The 16,576-nt window shown below is 48.1% G+C and overlaps 1 protein-coding gene across 1 annotated transcript; it reads right to left on the bottom strand.

Moving 5' to 3' along the window:
• Positions 1-737: 737 nt before the first annotated feature.
• Positions 738-16,115, bottom strand: LOC133342097 (sodium channel subunit beta-1-like). Its single transcript, XM_061551033.1, has 6 exons — positions 15,415-16,115; positions 9,674-9,843; positions 7,880-7,975; positions 6,453-6,600; positions 5,517-5,655; positions 738-4,769 (listed from the first exon to the last, which is right to left on the bottom strand). Exons 1-6 carry the CDS (start codon positions 15,476-15,478, stop codon positions 4,685-4,687), a joined length of 702 nt encoding a protein of 233 aa, XP_061407017.1. The 5' UTR covers positions 15,479-16,115; the 3' UTR covers positions 738-4,684.
• Between the last annotated feature and the right edge of the window lie 461 nt (positions 16,116-16,576).

Genomic DNA, 16,576 nt, shown 5'->3' with positions numbered 1-16,576 from the left:
ACGCTTCATTGCACCTGCGTCAATATTTAATGAGCGTTTGTGCGTGGCCATTTCGTCAGGAAACGATTGCTTCGGTGCACTTTGCGTCTAATGCCTAGTTTTGGTCGGAGTGCCAATTCAAGTCAGCCTGAGTTCTCCCAGAATCCGAGTAGAATGGATATCAATTGGTAACAAAAAAGTGATATCTCCATTGATTGGTAGAGTTACTTGGCAGGCGTTTTCTCAAAAACATTTCCGAGAAAGACTTTCCCAGAAATACATTAGCAAAATGCCAACACTTGCAGAGAAAATGAAACGTTAAGTTATTGTTACCTACTGCATCTTCAATAACACGCTTGGTGATTTATTTCCCCCTCGGCCAGAATTCTGACACCAACTCGAGTTGATAAAAAAATATCAGAACCCGCTGTCCGGACTGCATCTGGAGTTATCAACTCCATAAATGGCGATAAATACCCATCTTAACAGAATATTGCAGGCTGTAAAATCACAGGTTTCCAACAACACACAGAAATCTGAACAAATGCATTGTGGTCCCCTTATCTTTGACCACCATTGCAGTTAACACTTTGCTCACACAATTATTGTGATCACTTCAAGCAATGCTGATAGTTTTTTGCATATGTACGAAGGCTGTGATCTCTAGTTCTGTCGCACAGAGTTTGAGAGCAATTTTAGCCGGTGTTGGACGATGCTTAAAGTGCACACAAGCACACACATTTGCGACCTGATGTGTTTCAACAGCATCTTTAATCGGCATTTGTAAAACGTCATGACATTGGAAACGGTGAAACGGTTGCCAAGAGAACGCGGTCCTTTAAAATGACGTGTACGTTTGAAGGCTTGTTGGCAGAACGTAAATAAATCAAACGAGCAAATGAAAAGTACCGATGCAACACGCATGCAGGCAAGCCGGTTTCCCACAAGGACTCGAGTCAGGGCGCAGTCATCCCGCACGAAACGTCGAATTGTGTCCGTTAGCGCCAGGGCTTCATTTCAGCCGGGAGAATATTTCCACGCCCGGCGCACCACATCCAGTATCCCTCTCGCTATGGGTTGTATCTGCTAGGCACGTGCCACGTACTCCAAACTACCGGCGACCTGGAAAATACTTCAGAAATGTACGCGCTGGTTAGCACTGCACTCACTTCATACTCAGATCGATACTCATATTTAAGCTCTCCCTGCATGCGGTCAGAAAACGTCGCAGCCGTTTTTCTTTGGAAACGTATTTTGTGCGAATACTGCTCTAATGACACTGCATCAAATAAAAACGTCATGCTCAGTACAACACATGCGTATATGTGCTGCTGCATGCATGAAACATGACATTCAAAACTCACTCCGTCATTCCGTGGGATTAAGTACAACTTGAGCTTCGGAAGGATTATACAAGGTCAGCCTCCGATGCCATCTACTCGCACTCAGTGCGCTTCGCTCTCCGATGTGTGTTTCGGGTTGTATTCTGTGTCGATCGGCAGGATGTCTGATATTTCACTTCACGTGCTGGAAGCAACAGCAGCAGCAGCAACAACAAGGCGGAACAACCTGAAAAGCCATCGGAGAGCCATGCAGCACAACGCGGGAGAACCAAAGCAGTAGTATAACGTGCCCTTAAACACCAACGAGATATGTATATATATGCAAAGCATTAACACGATAACACTTGGTGTTTTAAACAGCCCTGTCGGTGTCTCTGCTTTGCGATTGGTGCGTTGTCAATGGACTGTGTGCAGGAGCAGCACAGACATTCGCTCCGAGATTAGCTACAAATATTAAAACGCTTTATTAACGAACAAGAATTAGGGCTTAATTTCAACTGGAGCTGTCTGGGCCCGAGCTCTGTAAAATGTCCTTGCCTCCCCCTGTCCGCTGTCAGGGATGGGAGGTGGGGTGGGGTGGAGCGGGGTCACATGAATTGGGTGTTGCATGGGGCCTCAGAAAATATCCCATGAGAAATTGAACCCTGATAATAATTATTTAAAATCCCAGCCACACTGTGTTTAACGCACGAGTGTACAGCACACTACAAGCAATGCATAGCTTTATCCAACCCTAAAAATAAAAGCTACGGAATATGCAAAAGTATTTTGTGTAAAAAAAACGTCACATGCCGTAGAACAGAACACGAAACTTCATAGTGTCAGCGTTTGTTGTACGAGTTAAGACCATCCAGCCGTATCGTTTAAACCCCCAGTGAATCTGATCCATGCAATCCACTCCTGTGCTCACAAATGTAATGCCAGTTATAAATCCAGGAAACCTTTGCCGAGTCTCAATACTTTTTTTTTTAATCGAAGATCCTGCATTGGGACGTTTGGCCACGACCTGTTTTGCACATCGGAGGAATCTTAATTACTAAAACCCACTCATACGGGTAGGGGGCAGGGGGTAACATTCAAACGTCCGCACAGATGGGTTGCTATACTATCTCGTGGCCACCACGTCATCGGCCCGGCGAGTCTCGCAAATCTCTACGTGATCCACCAGCCCCTCGCCGAGTCACAGGTGTGCATAGCCACCAACAAATCGACCCCTTAAGTCCCCCCCCGCTCACCCGCCACTCAGAGATCACGAGCCAGTAGGACTTGATTGAAATGGGCAAGTGGGACTTTGCCATCTTCGAATTTCAAGAGCAGACTCATGGGACCGAAACCCCTGAACACGATCATCTCTTAAGCTGCACAACCTCGTGCGTTTTCCTCTTTCCCAATTGTATTCCAACTGTACTATCAGTATCAAGTCACGAGATGGTGAGCTATTGTGGCAGTGGCATTCAATGTGATTGCATACCAGAATGTTGGTCAAATCAAGTGAAAATCCCATTTCGACACGATGCAATGTTTTTTTTTTGCAATCATTGTGGCCCGGGCAGTCGAAAGCTGGATTCGTATTGAACCAAGGTTCTTAGCAATGCCGGCATTCAGTGTCTCCGACTCCCCAGATGCACCCGGCTACCTCCAACTGCCCAGAGTGTTCATGAAATAAGTTCAATGCACATATGAAACCGAATGTATGGTTTGCAACCGGAGTCACAGATCAGATTGCTTTTGATATCTCAATGAGTGCGTAGATATTTTGGCTCATTGCTTATCACTTTCTGGGCTGTCACAAAGGCTCTGAATAAATATAGTCTTGTTGTTAAGCCATACATATATCATTGACTGGCCAGTGCTCTGCGTGTGTTCGTAGCCACACATAGAGCACCGCTTATATACCATACCTCTGTGTAGTGTGCATAGCACGCCTAGTACAAGTTAAATGTTTCTGATGTTAATGTAATTGAAACGTGTGCAATGACAGGGTGACACCTGCCGGCCTGTAAGGGTAATTACGGTTATAACTGCATTACATAATGCCTGATTATGAAGGGGTGTATCTGGGTTAAAGGTCAAGGGCGGAGTCAGTCGAGAAGCTCCGGGAACCATCCCGAAGGTTCTAGAAAGGGGGCGTGGCCAGAGGTGGATCTTGGCCACGGCAGGCAGATCTAAGGCGCATCGAACCTCTGGTTCGGGCTGTTAGTGTGGGGTCTGGATCCTGGTTGCGTCGTTGCCATCGTCATCTCTTCGTCTTCGACCACGTGGCTGTTCTTCTGCAAGAGCAGCTCCGTCGCCGCCGCTAGGCTCGTCAACCAGCCAGCGTAGCGCAGGACAGAGATGAGCTGCGTGTTAGGATCCCCTATGTGTAGCCGTGTTACGAAGTGTATCGCCCTGTGTGCTCTTAATAAATAAGAAGCCTTCTACTAGACGTGTGTCGGAAGTCGCTGACTGCACGTGTATGATATTTGAAAGATAAACATAAGTTTGGGGAGGCAAAGCAATTCCATCCCGTTTACGAAGTCAATGAAAGATCAAATGATGTGAGGATACAAAAAATTAACTAAAATGACTAAAAGTGATAACATTTACCGGGTTTCCGGTAATAAGCAGATGAAATCAACATTTTATTGATTTAAATCAAAATCACCTTTGTTTTTATATCTGTAAGTTGAGTAAGTTTCTATCGTTTCAATACAGAATTGTCTCTTATGAAGGGTTTACTAGTGTTGGTGTACTTTGAATCATGACTTTTTCCCCACAGGTGCTTTCTGATTAAAGATGTATGTGATTGGATCAAATATGTGACATGTTTCTGCAATTTTACGCACCGTTTCACAGCAACCTGATATGCGCTGCCTGCGATTGTATGGAATTTGTCAGATGGAGACAATTTATGCTTCCTATTCACCATGTCCTAAATGCGTTAATATTTAACGGAAATACCTTTTGATCCAGGTCATTAGGATACGTTTCTTTCAAGGGCATCTGAATACACTTTCTAATAAATTCCAAGTAATATTTTTGTATAGAATATATAGTGCTTCATTATCATCAACCATTTTTAATCCACTGCTGGATTAAGGCCTGGTCGTCGTCATCTCTCACGATCATGCGATACAGTAAATCACCCAGCGCCTGCACACGAGGTGATCTCATCGCTCCATCTACCTCGGTGGACATCCTTTCGGACGCGTTCCATCTCATACGTGAGGGTGTGAGTGTGGGGAGGGAAGAAGGAAAAAAATGAAAAAGAAAAACATTGGAAAGCCGATGAATGGCGATGCCGGCGGAGCCCACCCCGCCGTGCCGTGCCGTGAGAGAGCAGCGCTCGTGGCGTCCCAGCTCCTGGCGGCTGCACGAGCGGCTCAGGAACTGCTCTTGAGCTCTTCCTCTGCCTGCTCCGCAGCGCAGTTCTCCTTGTTCACCGGGGCGATGACCAAGAGGTCCGTGCTGTGGCGCGACGGGAGAGGGGAAAAGGAGGAGCGAATGCTCACGCGTGCACGTAGAACATCGACAGGCCCTGTCGCATATCCGCTGCTGGATTAGGGCCTCCCCAACGCTTTGCCGGGGGAGGGGGGGGGTATTTGAACGTACTCCAGCGCACGCTGGTCAGAGCGGATTGGTGCGGGCGGGGAGCGCAGGCGGGAGAGTGAGAGATATCGTACTACGATGGGGTTTGCGACACTGCCCTCGTTGTTGTGGCGTGTCATACCGGACATGCTCCCAGTTTTATTCCAGCACGTGAACTCAAGCCGTGCAGGTAAAACGTTCACCAGCCTTCGTCAATAGCACGGACGAGCCCGTCTGTGTGGACCTCATCATTATCAATCTAAAACTAAACTAAAACAACTTTCTATTTTTCTCAGGTAAGGCCCACTGAGCTATATACAGATCTTTTTCAGAAGCAACCTGGCCAGAAATTATAGCTCAAAAACGTGGCTTATCACGTGGAAATTTATAGCAAACAAATACTCTAAACGCGTGTTTCAAAATGTGCAGAGAAAAACCGGAGGACTCGGAGAAAAATCAGCGCAACCACGGGGAGAGAGAAACTCAAACTCCAAATATACAGCAGCAGGCATCAGGGTCGGGATCGAACCCACGACCTCCTGCAGACCAGACGAGAGAATTAACACCTCGCCACATTTTCTGAACGCATAACGTGCACAGTGTGTTATTGCTGGGTGTGACACTCACACTTTGTTACGCTTGTCGATGTCAGCCTGCTTCACTTGCTTGTAGCACGTGATGAGCGTGAAGATGAGCAGCACGGTGCTAGCCACGATCATGAAGTACATCATCACCTCCGACACCTTTGCCGTCACGTCCATGAAGGCTGCGCAACAGCGAACAGGGAATAAAAACCACGGTCTCTCTCTTGTTGTTGCTGTTGTTGTTTTATTCCCCCCCCCCCGCCGGTGTTATGCCAATTGCACTCTGGCATCTTGTCATGAGATGAAGTAACCATTTGGATTTCTCGCTAAGCATTACGAGTCTCCGTGTTAGACAACGACCCGCAGAAGTGGATATCACAGAGCTACATGTGAGATCACTTCAAGAGTAGCACGTTCTCACCCACTCTGCCACAGAGTAACGCCCGTTGCGTGGCAGTCAAACCAACATTGAATTCTTAGAGCTGGCACGTAGCGAAATTAAGCGTAGAACCACATTTTATGTGATGGGGGATTTCTGGCGCAGTTAAAGCTCACATAGGAGATCCAAAATGTAGGAAATTGTATGATGAAGTTGTGTTGCTATGAGGGACTTACCCAATTGAAACGGGCCAAAGTGATAAAAGCATTGCCCAAGACTGAGAGATGAAAACAAGTGTAAAACATGTAGAGGTTCTAAACTGCACCACGTTCACACCGCTGCTCAACTAATTAAACCATCACGTTGCTTGCATCGCAAACCAAGCGACATGGCAAGATGGTTCGCTCTTTCTTCACCACGTTGTTCCTATCCACACGGTCGCAAAGATTCTAATTCATTAAGTGTCTTCAAAATTCCTTCTATTTTTTGTGGAGACCATCAAAGTCCCATGCCTTGCGCTGCAGCCCCGCTAAAGCCCGAGGCCTTAATCCAGCCGCTGTGTGCAAAGACGTCGTGGTGAGTGGTGTGGCAGCTTCTCACGTTCGGGGAGCACGGTGAGATGGATGGTCTTCGTCAGATGGAACTCAGGGGGGTAAGGGACGTTGGGCATCACGAGGATGCGGTAGATATGGCAACGGTAGGTCCCCATGTCATCGAGTCTCGTGTCGTTGATCTCGAGGGACACCTCCTGTTAGTGGGGAGCATCATCGTTACCATCGTCGTCACTTAGTACGTACGCCTGCCACGCAGGCCAACTCGGGGGCGCCCTGCTGTAGGGCACCCCCTTTGGCAGCTGTCACTATGCAGCACTGGGTGGTGAACGCAGCCCAGGCCAGCGAGTGGGCATTAGTTGGGCAGGACAAAGCGATATTTCTGCGTGGCTTCCCAATGAAAAAGCAATTTGATAGAAATTGCACAAAAAATGAAGCACTTGGACCGTGACGCCGGGCACAGATGGGCGACTGTCTTTTGAATAACATGACAGAATCTTTAAAAGCTAATGGTGTATCTTGATGGTTAATATCCCTGCAGGATTAACCAGGGATTTCGCCGTGCTTAAACCACCAGCCTCTGAAATAATCAGCAAAGTTGGTCAATATATTATTATTCATGAGCCAGCCATAGGTTGTATTTGTTACCAATAATAATTTCTACTTTGTAACCCGCCGCACAGTTTCCGCTCGCTTTCGAAGAGAGACAACGACTCGGAGGGGCGAGGAGGAACCAGAGACGAGCGGGAAGGGTGAGTAGGTGGCACGCCAGCGCCAATCTTTCACCCCAAGCTCTGTCGTCCTCTATATACAATATTAAAATGTTATCAGCCTTCAGTTTGTACATCACTGCACATTTTACCATCTACAATGCTTACAACGGACATGCTCTCAGTTACACGTTAAACCGTGAAATTAACCATGAAAATAATTACATCGTACAAAACCCATGGACAATTACACCGAGAATTATTAAAAGCACTAAATTATTTTTGGCATTTAGCTGTATATATAAAATCTTCTGAATGTTTCATGTTGTATAACATCGTTATTCGAGCAAATTCAATCTCATAATCGCTGAGGCACCACAACAGCTGGAAGGCAAGCCACCAGACGGTGAGCCGGGGCCAACAATTACCCAAGCTCTGCAATCCTCTACATCTTAAGGTGTTTTCAACCAATATGGGGGGACAACCCTCTATCCCATACAGAAGAGAAAGATGGAAATTAGTCCGCACTTTGCTGGACCTCCTTCTCCTGGTGAGCCAAGGTATGGCTCCTCCTCAACGCCTACAGAAACGGAGTTTCGCAACATTTGTGCGATCCAACAACCCTTACCCCCACAGTACTGGATTGCAGGCATGCACCAACAATGCCCGAAATGATATTTTTTTACCGTACGGAGGTTATGATTATCAATCACGGAACACGAATCGTGCAATGTATTACAGTATCGCCATATTGCAGTGGCCCTACCTGGTAGTCCTTGCTGGAAGCGAGCCGTATACGCCCTATTTCAAACTGCGGGTTCACGACCTTAATGTTCTCACCATTCCGTTTCATCACCAGGATCTGCACGCAGGGGATGACATGTGGTTTTTTTTTGGCTTTGCTTTTTGTTTTTTTATTTCAACAAAATTTTTTTTTTTGCAAAACAAAATAAAAAACGGTGCAGTGGTTAAGAAAGACACATGGTGGACACCGGCAAAATAAAACGCGACGCTGAAAAGTGTGAAAAGAGGCGTAGAGTGGCGTGTGCTTGGAATTACAATGATAGACAAGCATTGAAGGGGGCACCCAATGATGATATCAGGTAAGGCTGCCAATATCACAGTTTCTCACATATTTAACAATGATTTTCTTAATCTGCTCGGCAAAACAATCTTACATGAGCTGCTATATTACCTATCTGGCTACGCAGAAGAAGCTTGGTTTTCTTTTCCAAGTCAAAGCCTTCTTTAACTCCGAACAATGACTAATAACAATTAAATGGCAGCCCATCCTACAGACGAGGTTATCTTCCACATCGGCTCACTCCCCTTCTCCCAAACATTCTCTCCTCACCGGTTTCTCCATCACTGGCCCCACCACTTCCCTGTTCGCCACTCTCAACACTCACTGGGACACCCGACACGACTCATCACCTCGCACCGTCGCCAGATACTCACCAGTCACCTCGGCCACTCCCACGTCACCACTCACCAGTCATCCACACCACCCTCGCCAAACACGCCGGACACCTACCCACCCGGTAGACACTCGCCAGACACGACCGCCTGCAACTCGGCAGACTTCGCCCACCACTGACAATCTCCACAGCCACCGGCCTCATCATTGGCGCACGCTCACGAGTTCAACTGGTGAAAGACTCACCACATCCGCACGCACCTAGGACAGGTCAAGGTTCTGTACGACCACACTACACCCCTACGCGCCACACCACTACATGCAAACACTGCACCGCTACACCACTTCTATACACGACTACACCATTTCGCTGCGCACTTCTGCACCGTGAAAAAACTACTACTGCTTCTACGCGTAGTGTATGGAAGTTGTTTGTATTTATCATCGTCATAATCATCACTACATGACTGTTACCTGTCAACCCCTTATCAGTGCCCTACCTTATTACAGACCAACTCAGACCTTATTGGTCACCCCGTGCCCCTTATAAATATCTACGTTCATCCTACAACGTCCCATCACAAGGGAGAGACACAAACAAATAGACATTATTTTGCCCATACTCTTTGGTTTTTTCGGTAAAGTCACGTAGGTAATTAAAAAAAAAATTCATCACGACGTTTCGGGTGCAACACAAGCATCCTTCTTCAGACGGAGACAACTTAGCGAAAGCACACCGCTTAAGTGTATTATTTTGCCCCCATTGACACTCAATTTCCCTGTACAACAATACGGGGGGAAACGTATGGGTTGACAGGTGTGCTGTTAAATTTCGATTTAAAGCTTTCGTGACTGCAGGGATCCATCTTCTTGGTTCTTTCAGTAAAGTCACGTAGAAGGGAAGTAATAAAATAATAAAAATAAAACATAATAAAATAAATTAAATAATTCTCACGACGTTTCGGCTACAACGCAAGCAGCCGTCTTCAGGTGTTATGTTTTATTATGTTTTTTTTTATTATTTTATTACTTCCCTTCTACGTGACTTTACCGAAAGAACCAAGAAGAAGGTGTGCTGTTACCTAGCCGCATTCTATCCACTACGAGGAGAGCGAGGAGAGAGAGAGAGCAGGTGTGACTCACGTCGACGGCTGTCATGTTCTCCCCCTTGGGCTGGAACGTCCACGTGACATCCACAAAGGCGTCCTGCTCCTGCCGCTTGCGACACGAGATGCACGTCAGCTTGATCGTGTCGTTCACCACCACCCTGTCGACGGAATCCACCTCCACGCACACGGCCTCCGCTGGGCTTGCTGCGTCAAGCAGAGACAAGAAAGAGCCCCCCCGCCCCCCCAAATCCTCTTGTAGCTTACGCAGAATGCCAGGGGCGAGAGCCGTCAGCTAGCACCGACGAACACCGTCACGCACTGCGGCAGGTACTCGTTTAAGGCCGAGTCGACCTAGAGGAGGCCCAGTACCGGTTAAAATATTGACAACTGCTGCTGATTGTGAGCGAGCATCGAACTCGGGTTGCTGGGTTTGTAGCGCAGTGCGTTACGCACCACACTACTTCTCACCGCTCACCGGCACACTCACAGACGCACGTACACACAAATTCGCTAACTAGACTGTTGGGGCGAGTGCTGTGAGCGAGCATCTATGAAGGCAACTCCGGCACACACACCACACACATCACGCACACCACGCACACCACACACACTACACACACCACGTTTGCCTGACCGCCCTTGCCACGTACCCCACCATTTGTTTGTTGACACAACCCAAAACAATATTGCTTTGGCTGAGTGGACCTAGGAGAGGCACACACCTTGTACCCACACACACACTCAGTAGGAATTGGCACTCGGGGTGGTTGTGGGGTTATGAGACCAACACTTCACGTGAACATGAGCAGGATGATTGTCTTTAGGTGCTGACATCATTTACCCCAACAGTCTTTGTAAGCTACACAGCGGATGGTTTTCTTTGTATGTTTTCGTGTGTTGGAGGTTATTGTTGTTGTTGGCAGCCTGTCACTTGCCACTGATGGGCAAAGGCCTGCCCCTATCCTCTTCCATTCCCTCCTTTCCCCAAGTTGTCCCTGTCCAGCCATGGCCTCTGAACTCTGTGATGTCGCCTCATCGCTGCTGCTGCTGTTCCCTCTGCTGCTTCTCCTTCTCCACTCCGGAGACAGTTTCGTCTCTCATCTCTCGTCAGTCGTTTCTGGCCATGCCCATTCCCACTCAATTACCTTCTGCTTTAACAGGGGCAACATTGGTGACCCCTGTTACTTTCTTTATTTCTTCATTGCTTAAATTGTCTCTTTGAACTACTCTTATCAACTAAACTATTTTTTTATTGTCCACGTGACCACGGGGAGAACTAGCAAACTCAAAATATACAGGTGTAGTGACATCGTTGGATGTCACCGTGTGAAGCCGGCATGGGAGAAGCAGACAACACTGAAGGTGGATGTAGTGGCAGCCCAAGCGGGGCTCGGTGAGCACTGACTGACTGTGACGGATGGCACCACGCTCTGCGTGCAGTGCCAGCCCTTACAGGATAGAGGGCGAGAGTGCCGAGCACGGTACGGGGTTACAAGGGGGCCATGGCACTCTGGTTGACCCCGGAGGACACGTGACTGGAGGTATCTACGGGGACCCCCAAAGAGGGGCTGGGATGATCACGTGTCTAAGTGGAGATCCTTCTCGAGGTTTGGAGAAGGTGGTCGTGGCTAGGGTCGGAGCGAGCCCCGCCACACAGGTGATAAGCCGGAGCCCTGAGCGGCACCCGCTGCTGTTGTCATCCTGAAGAATCGACGTTCCACGTCCGACGTCCAAGAAGAGTCATCAACACGTGGACCTGGACCCAAGCTGGGGTCCCATCCATTGTGGCTACTCCGAGTGTAATTAGTGTCGTTAGCCTGGTGGACCACCAGCGTAGGTTGTTATTCAGTGAAAGGGCAGTTACCCCTTCATGTTAGTGTGTTGATGTAAATAAACGTGTTGCCTCCAAAGAGTGCGTCTACGAGTCAGTTTGAACCCACTACACAGGCATAAGGGTCAGGATGGAACCCACGACCTCTTGTACAGCCGTGAGATGTAAAATTTAGCAAACTTGGTTAGTCCCTGCAATGGCAATTAACATTGCATTTGCAATCATCTTCATTCACGACAACAAGCCCTGAGGAGAGAGGGAAACCACATGGCAGGTGCTGCACGGAGGAGCTGTGATGTTATTAATAGCCCGGAGCTAGAAACACAAGACGAACAGCACAAAATACACAGCGTACAGTGAGCGGATATGCAGAGTTCAACCAAACACACCCTCCTTGCTTTCTACTCACACACACTGCCACCATCAACACCACCACCGCCACTATCAATGCCACTGCCAACACCACCGCCACTACCGCCTACACCAACACCACCACCTTTCATTAACACCACTAACACCAGCACCGCTACATCCACCATCACCACTGCCACTAACTTCACTGTGAACACTGCCACTACTGCCCCCACTGCTGCCACCAACACCACCAACACCACCGCCACAGCCCCCAACACCATCGCCAACATCAACACCATTGACCCCAACACCTCTGCCAACGCCACCACCAGCACAATCTCATCAAGAGCTTGCTACTCCTGTGTGCCCCCTTAGGTGGGAGGGCAACCACAACCGGCACCAACAATTGCCCAAGCACTGTGGTGATATATTTGGATGTTTGGTCAACTCCCATTTACGAGTGATAATTATAAGAATTGATTTAAATGAATGTGTCATCACACGTCTATGGATATATGCACAGCGGAAACTCACAGATCGAACACAGTCGTAGCTCGAATGAGCTTTGTCAGTGTTCCTGATACAGGCTTCAGCCCTCCAAAGGAGGCACCTGGCACCAGGATTCAAACCCAGGTCCTCAAAGATGCTGGCTCAGTGTTCTCACATGGTCACGAGCTGCCTGAGATCAACTCAGGCCAGAGGATTGAACCCAAAGCTTCATAAGAGACCGGTTTCGGTGCTCCGATTGCTCGTTTTCACAGACGCGGATAATCCCGGCAGCAGCTTTATCGTATCACTGGCTTTTCCTACGGCCAATTTGGCAGATTCTCTGGCGATGATAGAGTTACTGCCTCATCCTGTTCTTCCCACCCTCCACGTTATCCCGCCTTAACACTGCTGTTGGATTTGTTAACGAGATTACCGACGGAAACAGTCAAAAATGTGCATTTATAGTCAACGATGACTATGAGTGGACGAATATCATCAAGCACGACGGTGGCGATGACTGCCCGCCAGAGACCAAAGCGCGACTAAGACGAGATGGATTTGACGAGGATGCATGAAGACGCAGGTTTTCTAACTTAGTAACGATAATAGAGACTGCAGTGCACTAAGGAAGACCGTAATTGGTAACTGGCTAAACTAAACATTTATATCAATGGGTTCACCGAGTTACCATGGTCCGCTCATAACCATCCCACAGGGTGGATAAAATGAGTAACCCAGGTGTCATTACTCCTCCATCAAGGCCTCACTGAGTCTCAAGACAATTTTTCAGGAGGTCCCTGATACACTGGGATGTTTGGTTAATTCCTTATGAGATAAACAATGAGCGCTTTGCTCCATGTGTACGGGAGGGATCCTACGTATCCAGAGAAGACCCACCGCACAGCTAGGCTCATGATCCCACTTGCTGTACTGTCATCTGGTGGACACCTCTCACCCCATCATCCATCACATGTCACGGCGAGTATCCATTCGCCTTCAGAAAATGTGTGACCGTCATTCCCACCATCTCTCACATCGCATCTCAACGGCAGCGGTGGCATGAACTGCCCCGGGCACATAATCATCAGCAGTACAGTAGTTGGCTGCAGCATAAGAAATGGCATCAAAAACATCATAATCATCAGCAGCGCCAGATACAGCATCAGTAACGTGAGCCGAATTAGTGGAAATATCCATCAACACCAGCAGTAGCATAATCAAAAGGATTTTAAGTAGAAACAGCAACAATAGCAGCAGTAGCATCAGAAACATCAGCAGCAGAAGCCACCTTAAAATCAGCATCAACAGCAGCAAATGAAACAGCAGAAACAGAAACTGCAGGGGGAACAGCGTGGTGGGAAACAGCAGCAGAAGCAATATCAGAAATGGCAGCAGCAGTAGCAGAGGCAGCGTCAGAATCAATGCGGTACAGTATCAACAGAATCAACAACAACGCCAGCAGTGGACAGCAGCAGAAACATCACAAACATAACCACAAGCAAGCAGCATCGGGGAAGCGCATCAGAGACATCATCAGTGGCAGCTGCGCCCGCCTCGAATCTTCCACTGCAGAGACGCCCCAGTTCATCCCAGATCTCACACGACTCCTCTCTCTCTGTGTGATCACACGGCTCAGTATCTTGAAATAAGCGTTCATCATCAACGACCTAGAACAACAACTGCAACCGCATCGTCAACAACAACAACACACACACATCTACACACACACACAAAAGCCCCTGGGGCTGGCATGAAGGCAGCAGCAGCAGGCAGGCAAGGCGTGACCCTCCTTCTGCCCCGCGGCAGAATGCAGCGTGACCCCTTCCTGCGCCAATGTCCCCGTGGCCTCCAACAATCTCCCTGCATCCCGAGCTGCCGCCGTAGCGAAGTCGGTGGTGTGACACATTGACACGTGGTGGTGGCGATTGGCCTCGTGTGTGTAACATGATGGCTGTGATGAGAAGGTGGTGGTGGTGATGGGAGATGTGCATTCGTGTTGTTATATTGGGGAGCGGTAGTGGAGTGGTGAGCGCAATGCGCTTCCAACTCGACGGCCCCAGTTCAATTCCCGCTCACGACCGATATATGGACCGGTCCTAAGCCTCCCCTAGGTAGACTCAGCCTCACAGCGAGTACTCGGTGTGGTTGTGTAAACATCAGCACTGGGGAAACAAAGGCGGCCGGGAGTGCGGATGACCACCTCGTGTGCCTTGGCGACCTTCATAGAAGCTCGCTAACAGCACTTGTCCTGACTTTCTGTCTGTCATGTTAACGAAAACAGATAGACGATGATGATGGGAAATGTTATCATGATGATGATGAGAATGTTGATGGGATCTGTGATAATGCCCTGTGGCGATTGTGATATTTAAACGAAACGGGCTCATGATAATCACGACATCAGTGCCTTAATAGAGAGTCATTCATGATTATGTTTTGTAAACTTGCATGATAATGATGCGGGCAACAACGTTGGTAATAATTATGATATTACGTGGAAAAGGATGACGTCAACGAGAATGTGATGATGACGATCATAACATTGATGATTATTCATTTGGTGATGATCATATCAAAGAGTGCTATGCAGATGATGAAAATTAGTATTATCATTGATTTAGTCGCGATGCTGATAATGATGACGATATATGGGATGACGGTGATGATGATTCTCATTGGTTTTGTCATGATGAGGATGATGTTGATGATCACGACGATGACGATGTGAAATGGGATGATGATATCAAAGACAGTGCGATGCAGATCACAATAATTAGCAGTATTAGCATTGCCTTGGTCGTGATGATGGTGATAATCATGGCGCGATATGCGATGATGATTGTCATCATTGGATTGATCATGAGGATGAAATTAACGATGATGTAAAATGGGATAATGATGATGATATCAAAGAGGGTGCTATGATGATGAAAACAGATGATGATCATTCGTTTTGTTCATAATGAGGATGATGTTGATGTCAACGAGGGTGCTATGATGATGAAAACAGATGATGATCATTCGTTTTGTTCATGATGAGGATGATGTTGATGTCAACGAGGGTGCAATGATGATGATGATGATGTAGAACCCACACGTACCGGCTACAAGGCACAAGGCGAGAGCAACAATCACTCCTCCTCCTCCGCTGCAGCAAGCGGCCATGGCGCTGGCGAGAAGGAGCAGCAGCAGCAGCAGGAGGATGAATAGGAATCCCGCAAGAGCGCAGCAGCTCTGTTCATGCGCCTCGCTTCTAACACCTTCGATAGGTGTATGTGTGTGTGTGTTCAAGTCGAGCAGCACTTTGCCCCAATATCCTGTGTCATGTGTCTTTATCGGTGTCCTCCTGCCTTCTCCTTTTCACAAGCACGCGTATTCGTGAGTGTCTGGTTGGGTCCTGATATTAAATCACGCGGGGGGCATTAAAAATAGACGCGCGTCTGCGTGTAGTGCGTGTCAGATGTGTGTGTGTGTGTGCTTGTCTGTGTGTGTGCTGTGTGCTGTGGGATTGTGTGTGCTGTGGGTGCCGGGTACTGTATCCCCTTTAAAGGTGACGTGCGGCGAGAGAGAGCGAGATGATGATGATGGGTGTAGAAGGTGGGGTGGCAGCTGCAGCTGATGCTGCTGGATATGATGATGAGCTCGATGGGGGGTGTGGCTCCACCTGCGGTTTCTGCTGCCCAACGCTGCCGCAATAAAATATTCCGACGCAACGAATATCCGATGAATATTGATTTTTTTTCTTATTCCCAAAATGCCGTAAATATTATTCCTATTCTCCTCTCGCTCTGCCTCCCCACAACGCTGTTCCGACTGTTCCACCGGTTGTCTGCGTTGACTGTCACCAGACGAATGACCGCAAATTCGCAAGCAGAAGCGCCAACCATTCGTGTTGGACAGCGGTCAGCGAAAGCAGATGCCATGGAGCTACCTCTGAGATCCCTTCAAAGTGATATCTGGTCCACAAAATAGGGAGGGACGGCACTGTCCCAACTCGCTTTTCCACAAAGGTTAGTGCTCGCTCCGTTTTAACCCTCGGTAGCGTATTCATACAAACGATGTGCAGTAAGCACATTCAATTTGATGGGGGTTTCTTCTTCTGTGTGTGTGTGTGTGTGCAGTAATTCGTGACCGTGCTGAGTAATCATCTCTCTGCACTGGAGACACTGGCTTAGTCACAGGCGGGCTGCCTGAATTCGAAGCCAGGGAACTGAGGCACCAGTGCACAGCCCTTCCCCATCAACGTTGATGATGAGGGCTCAC

This window comes from Lethenteron reissneri, chromosome 13, assembly GCF_015708825.2.
Source record: "Lethenteron reissneri isolate LAM-NWPU_2019-01 chromosome 13, ASM1570882v1, whole genome shotgun sequence".
NCBI classification, from domain to species: Eukaryota; Metazoa; Chordata; class Hyperoartia; order Petromyzontiformes; family Petromyzontidae; genus Lethenteron; species Lethenteron reissneri.
This window is presented reverse-complemented; position numbering and strand designations above follow the sequence as displayed.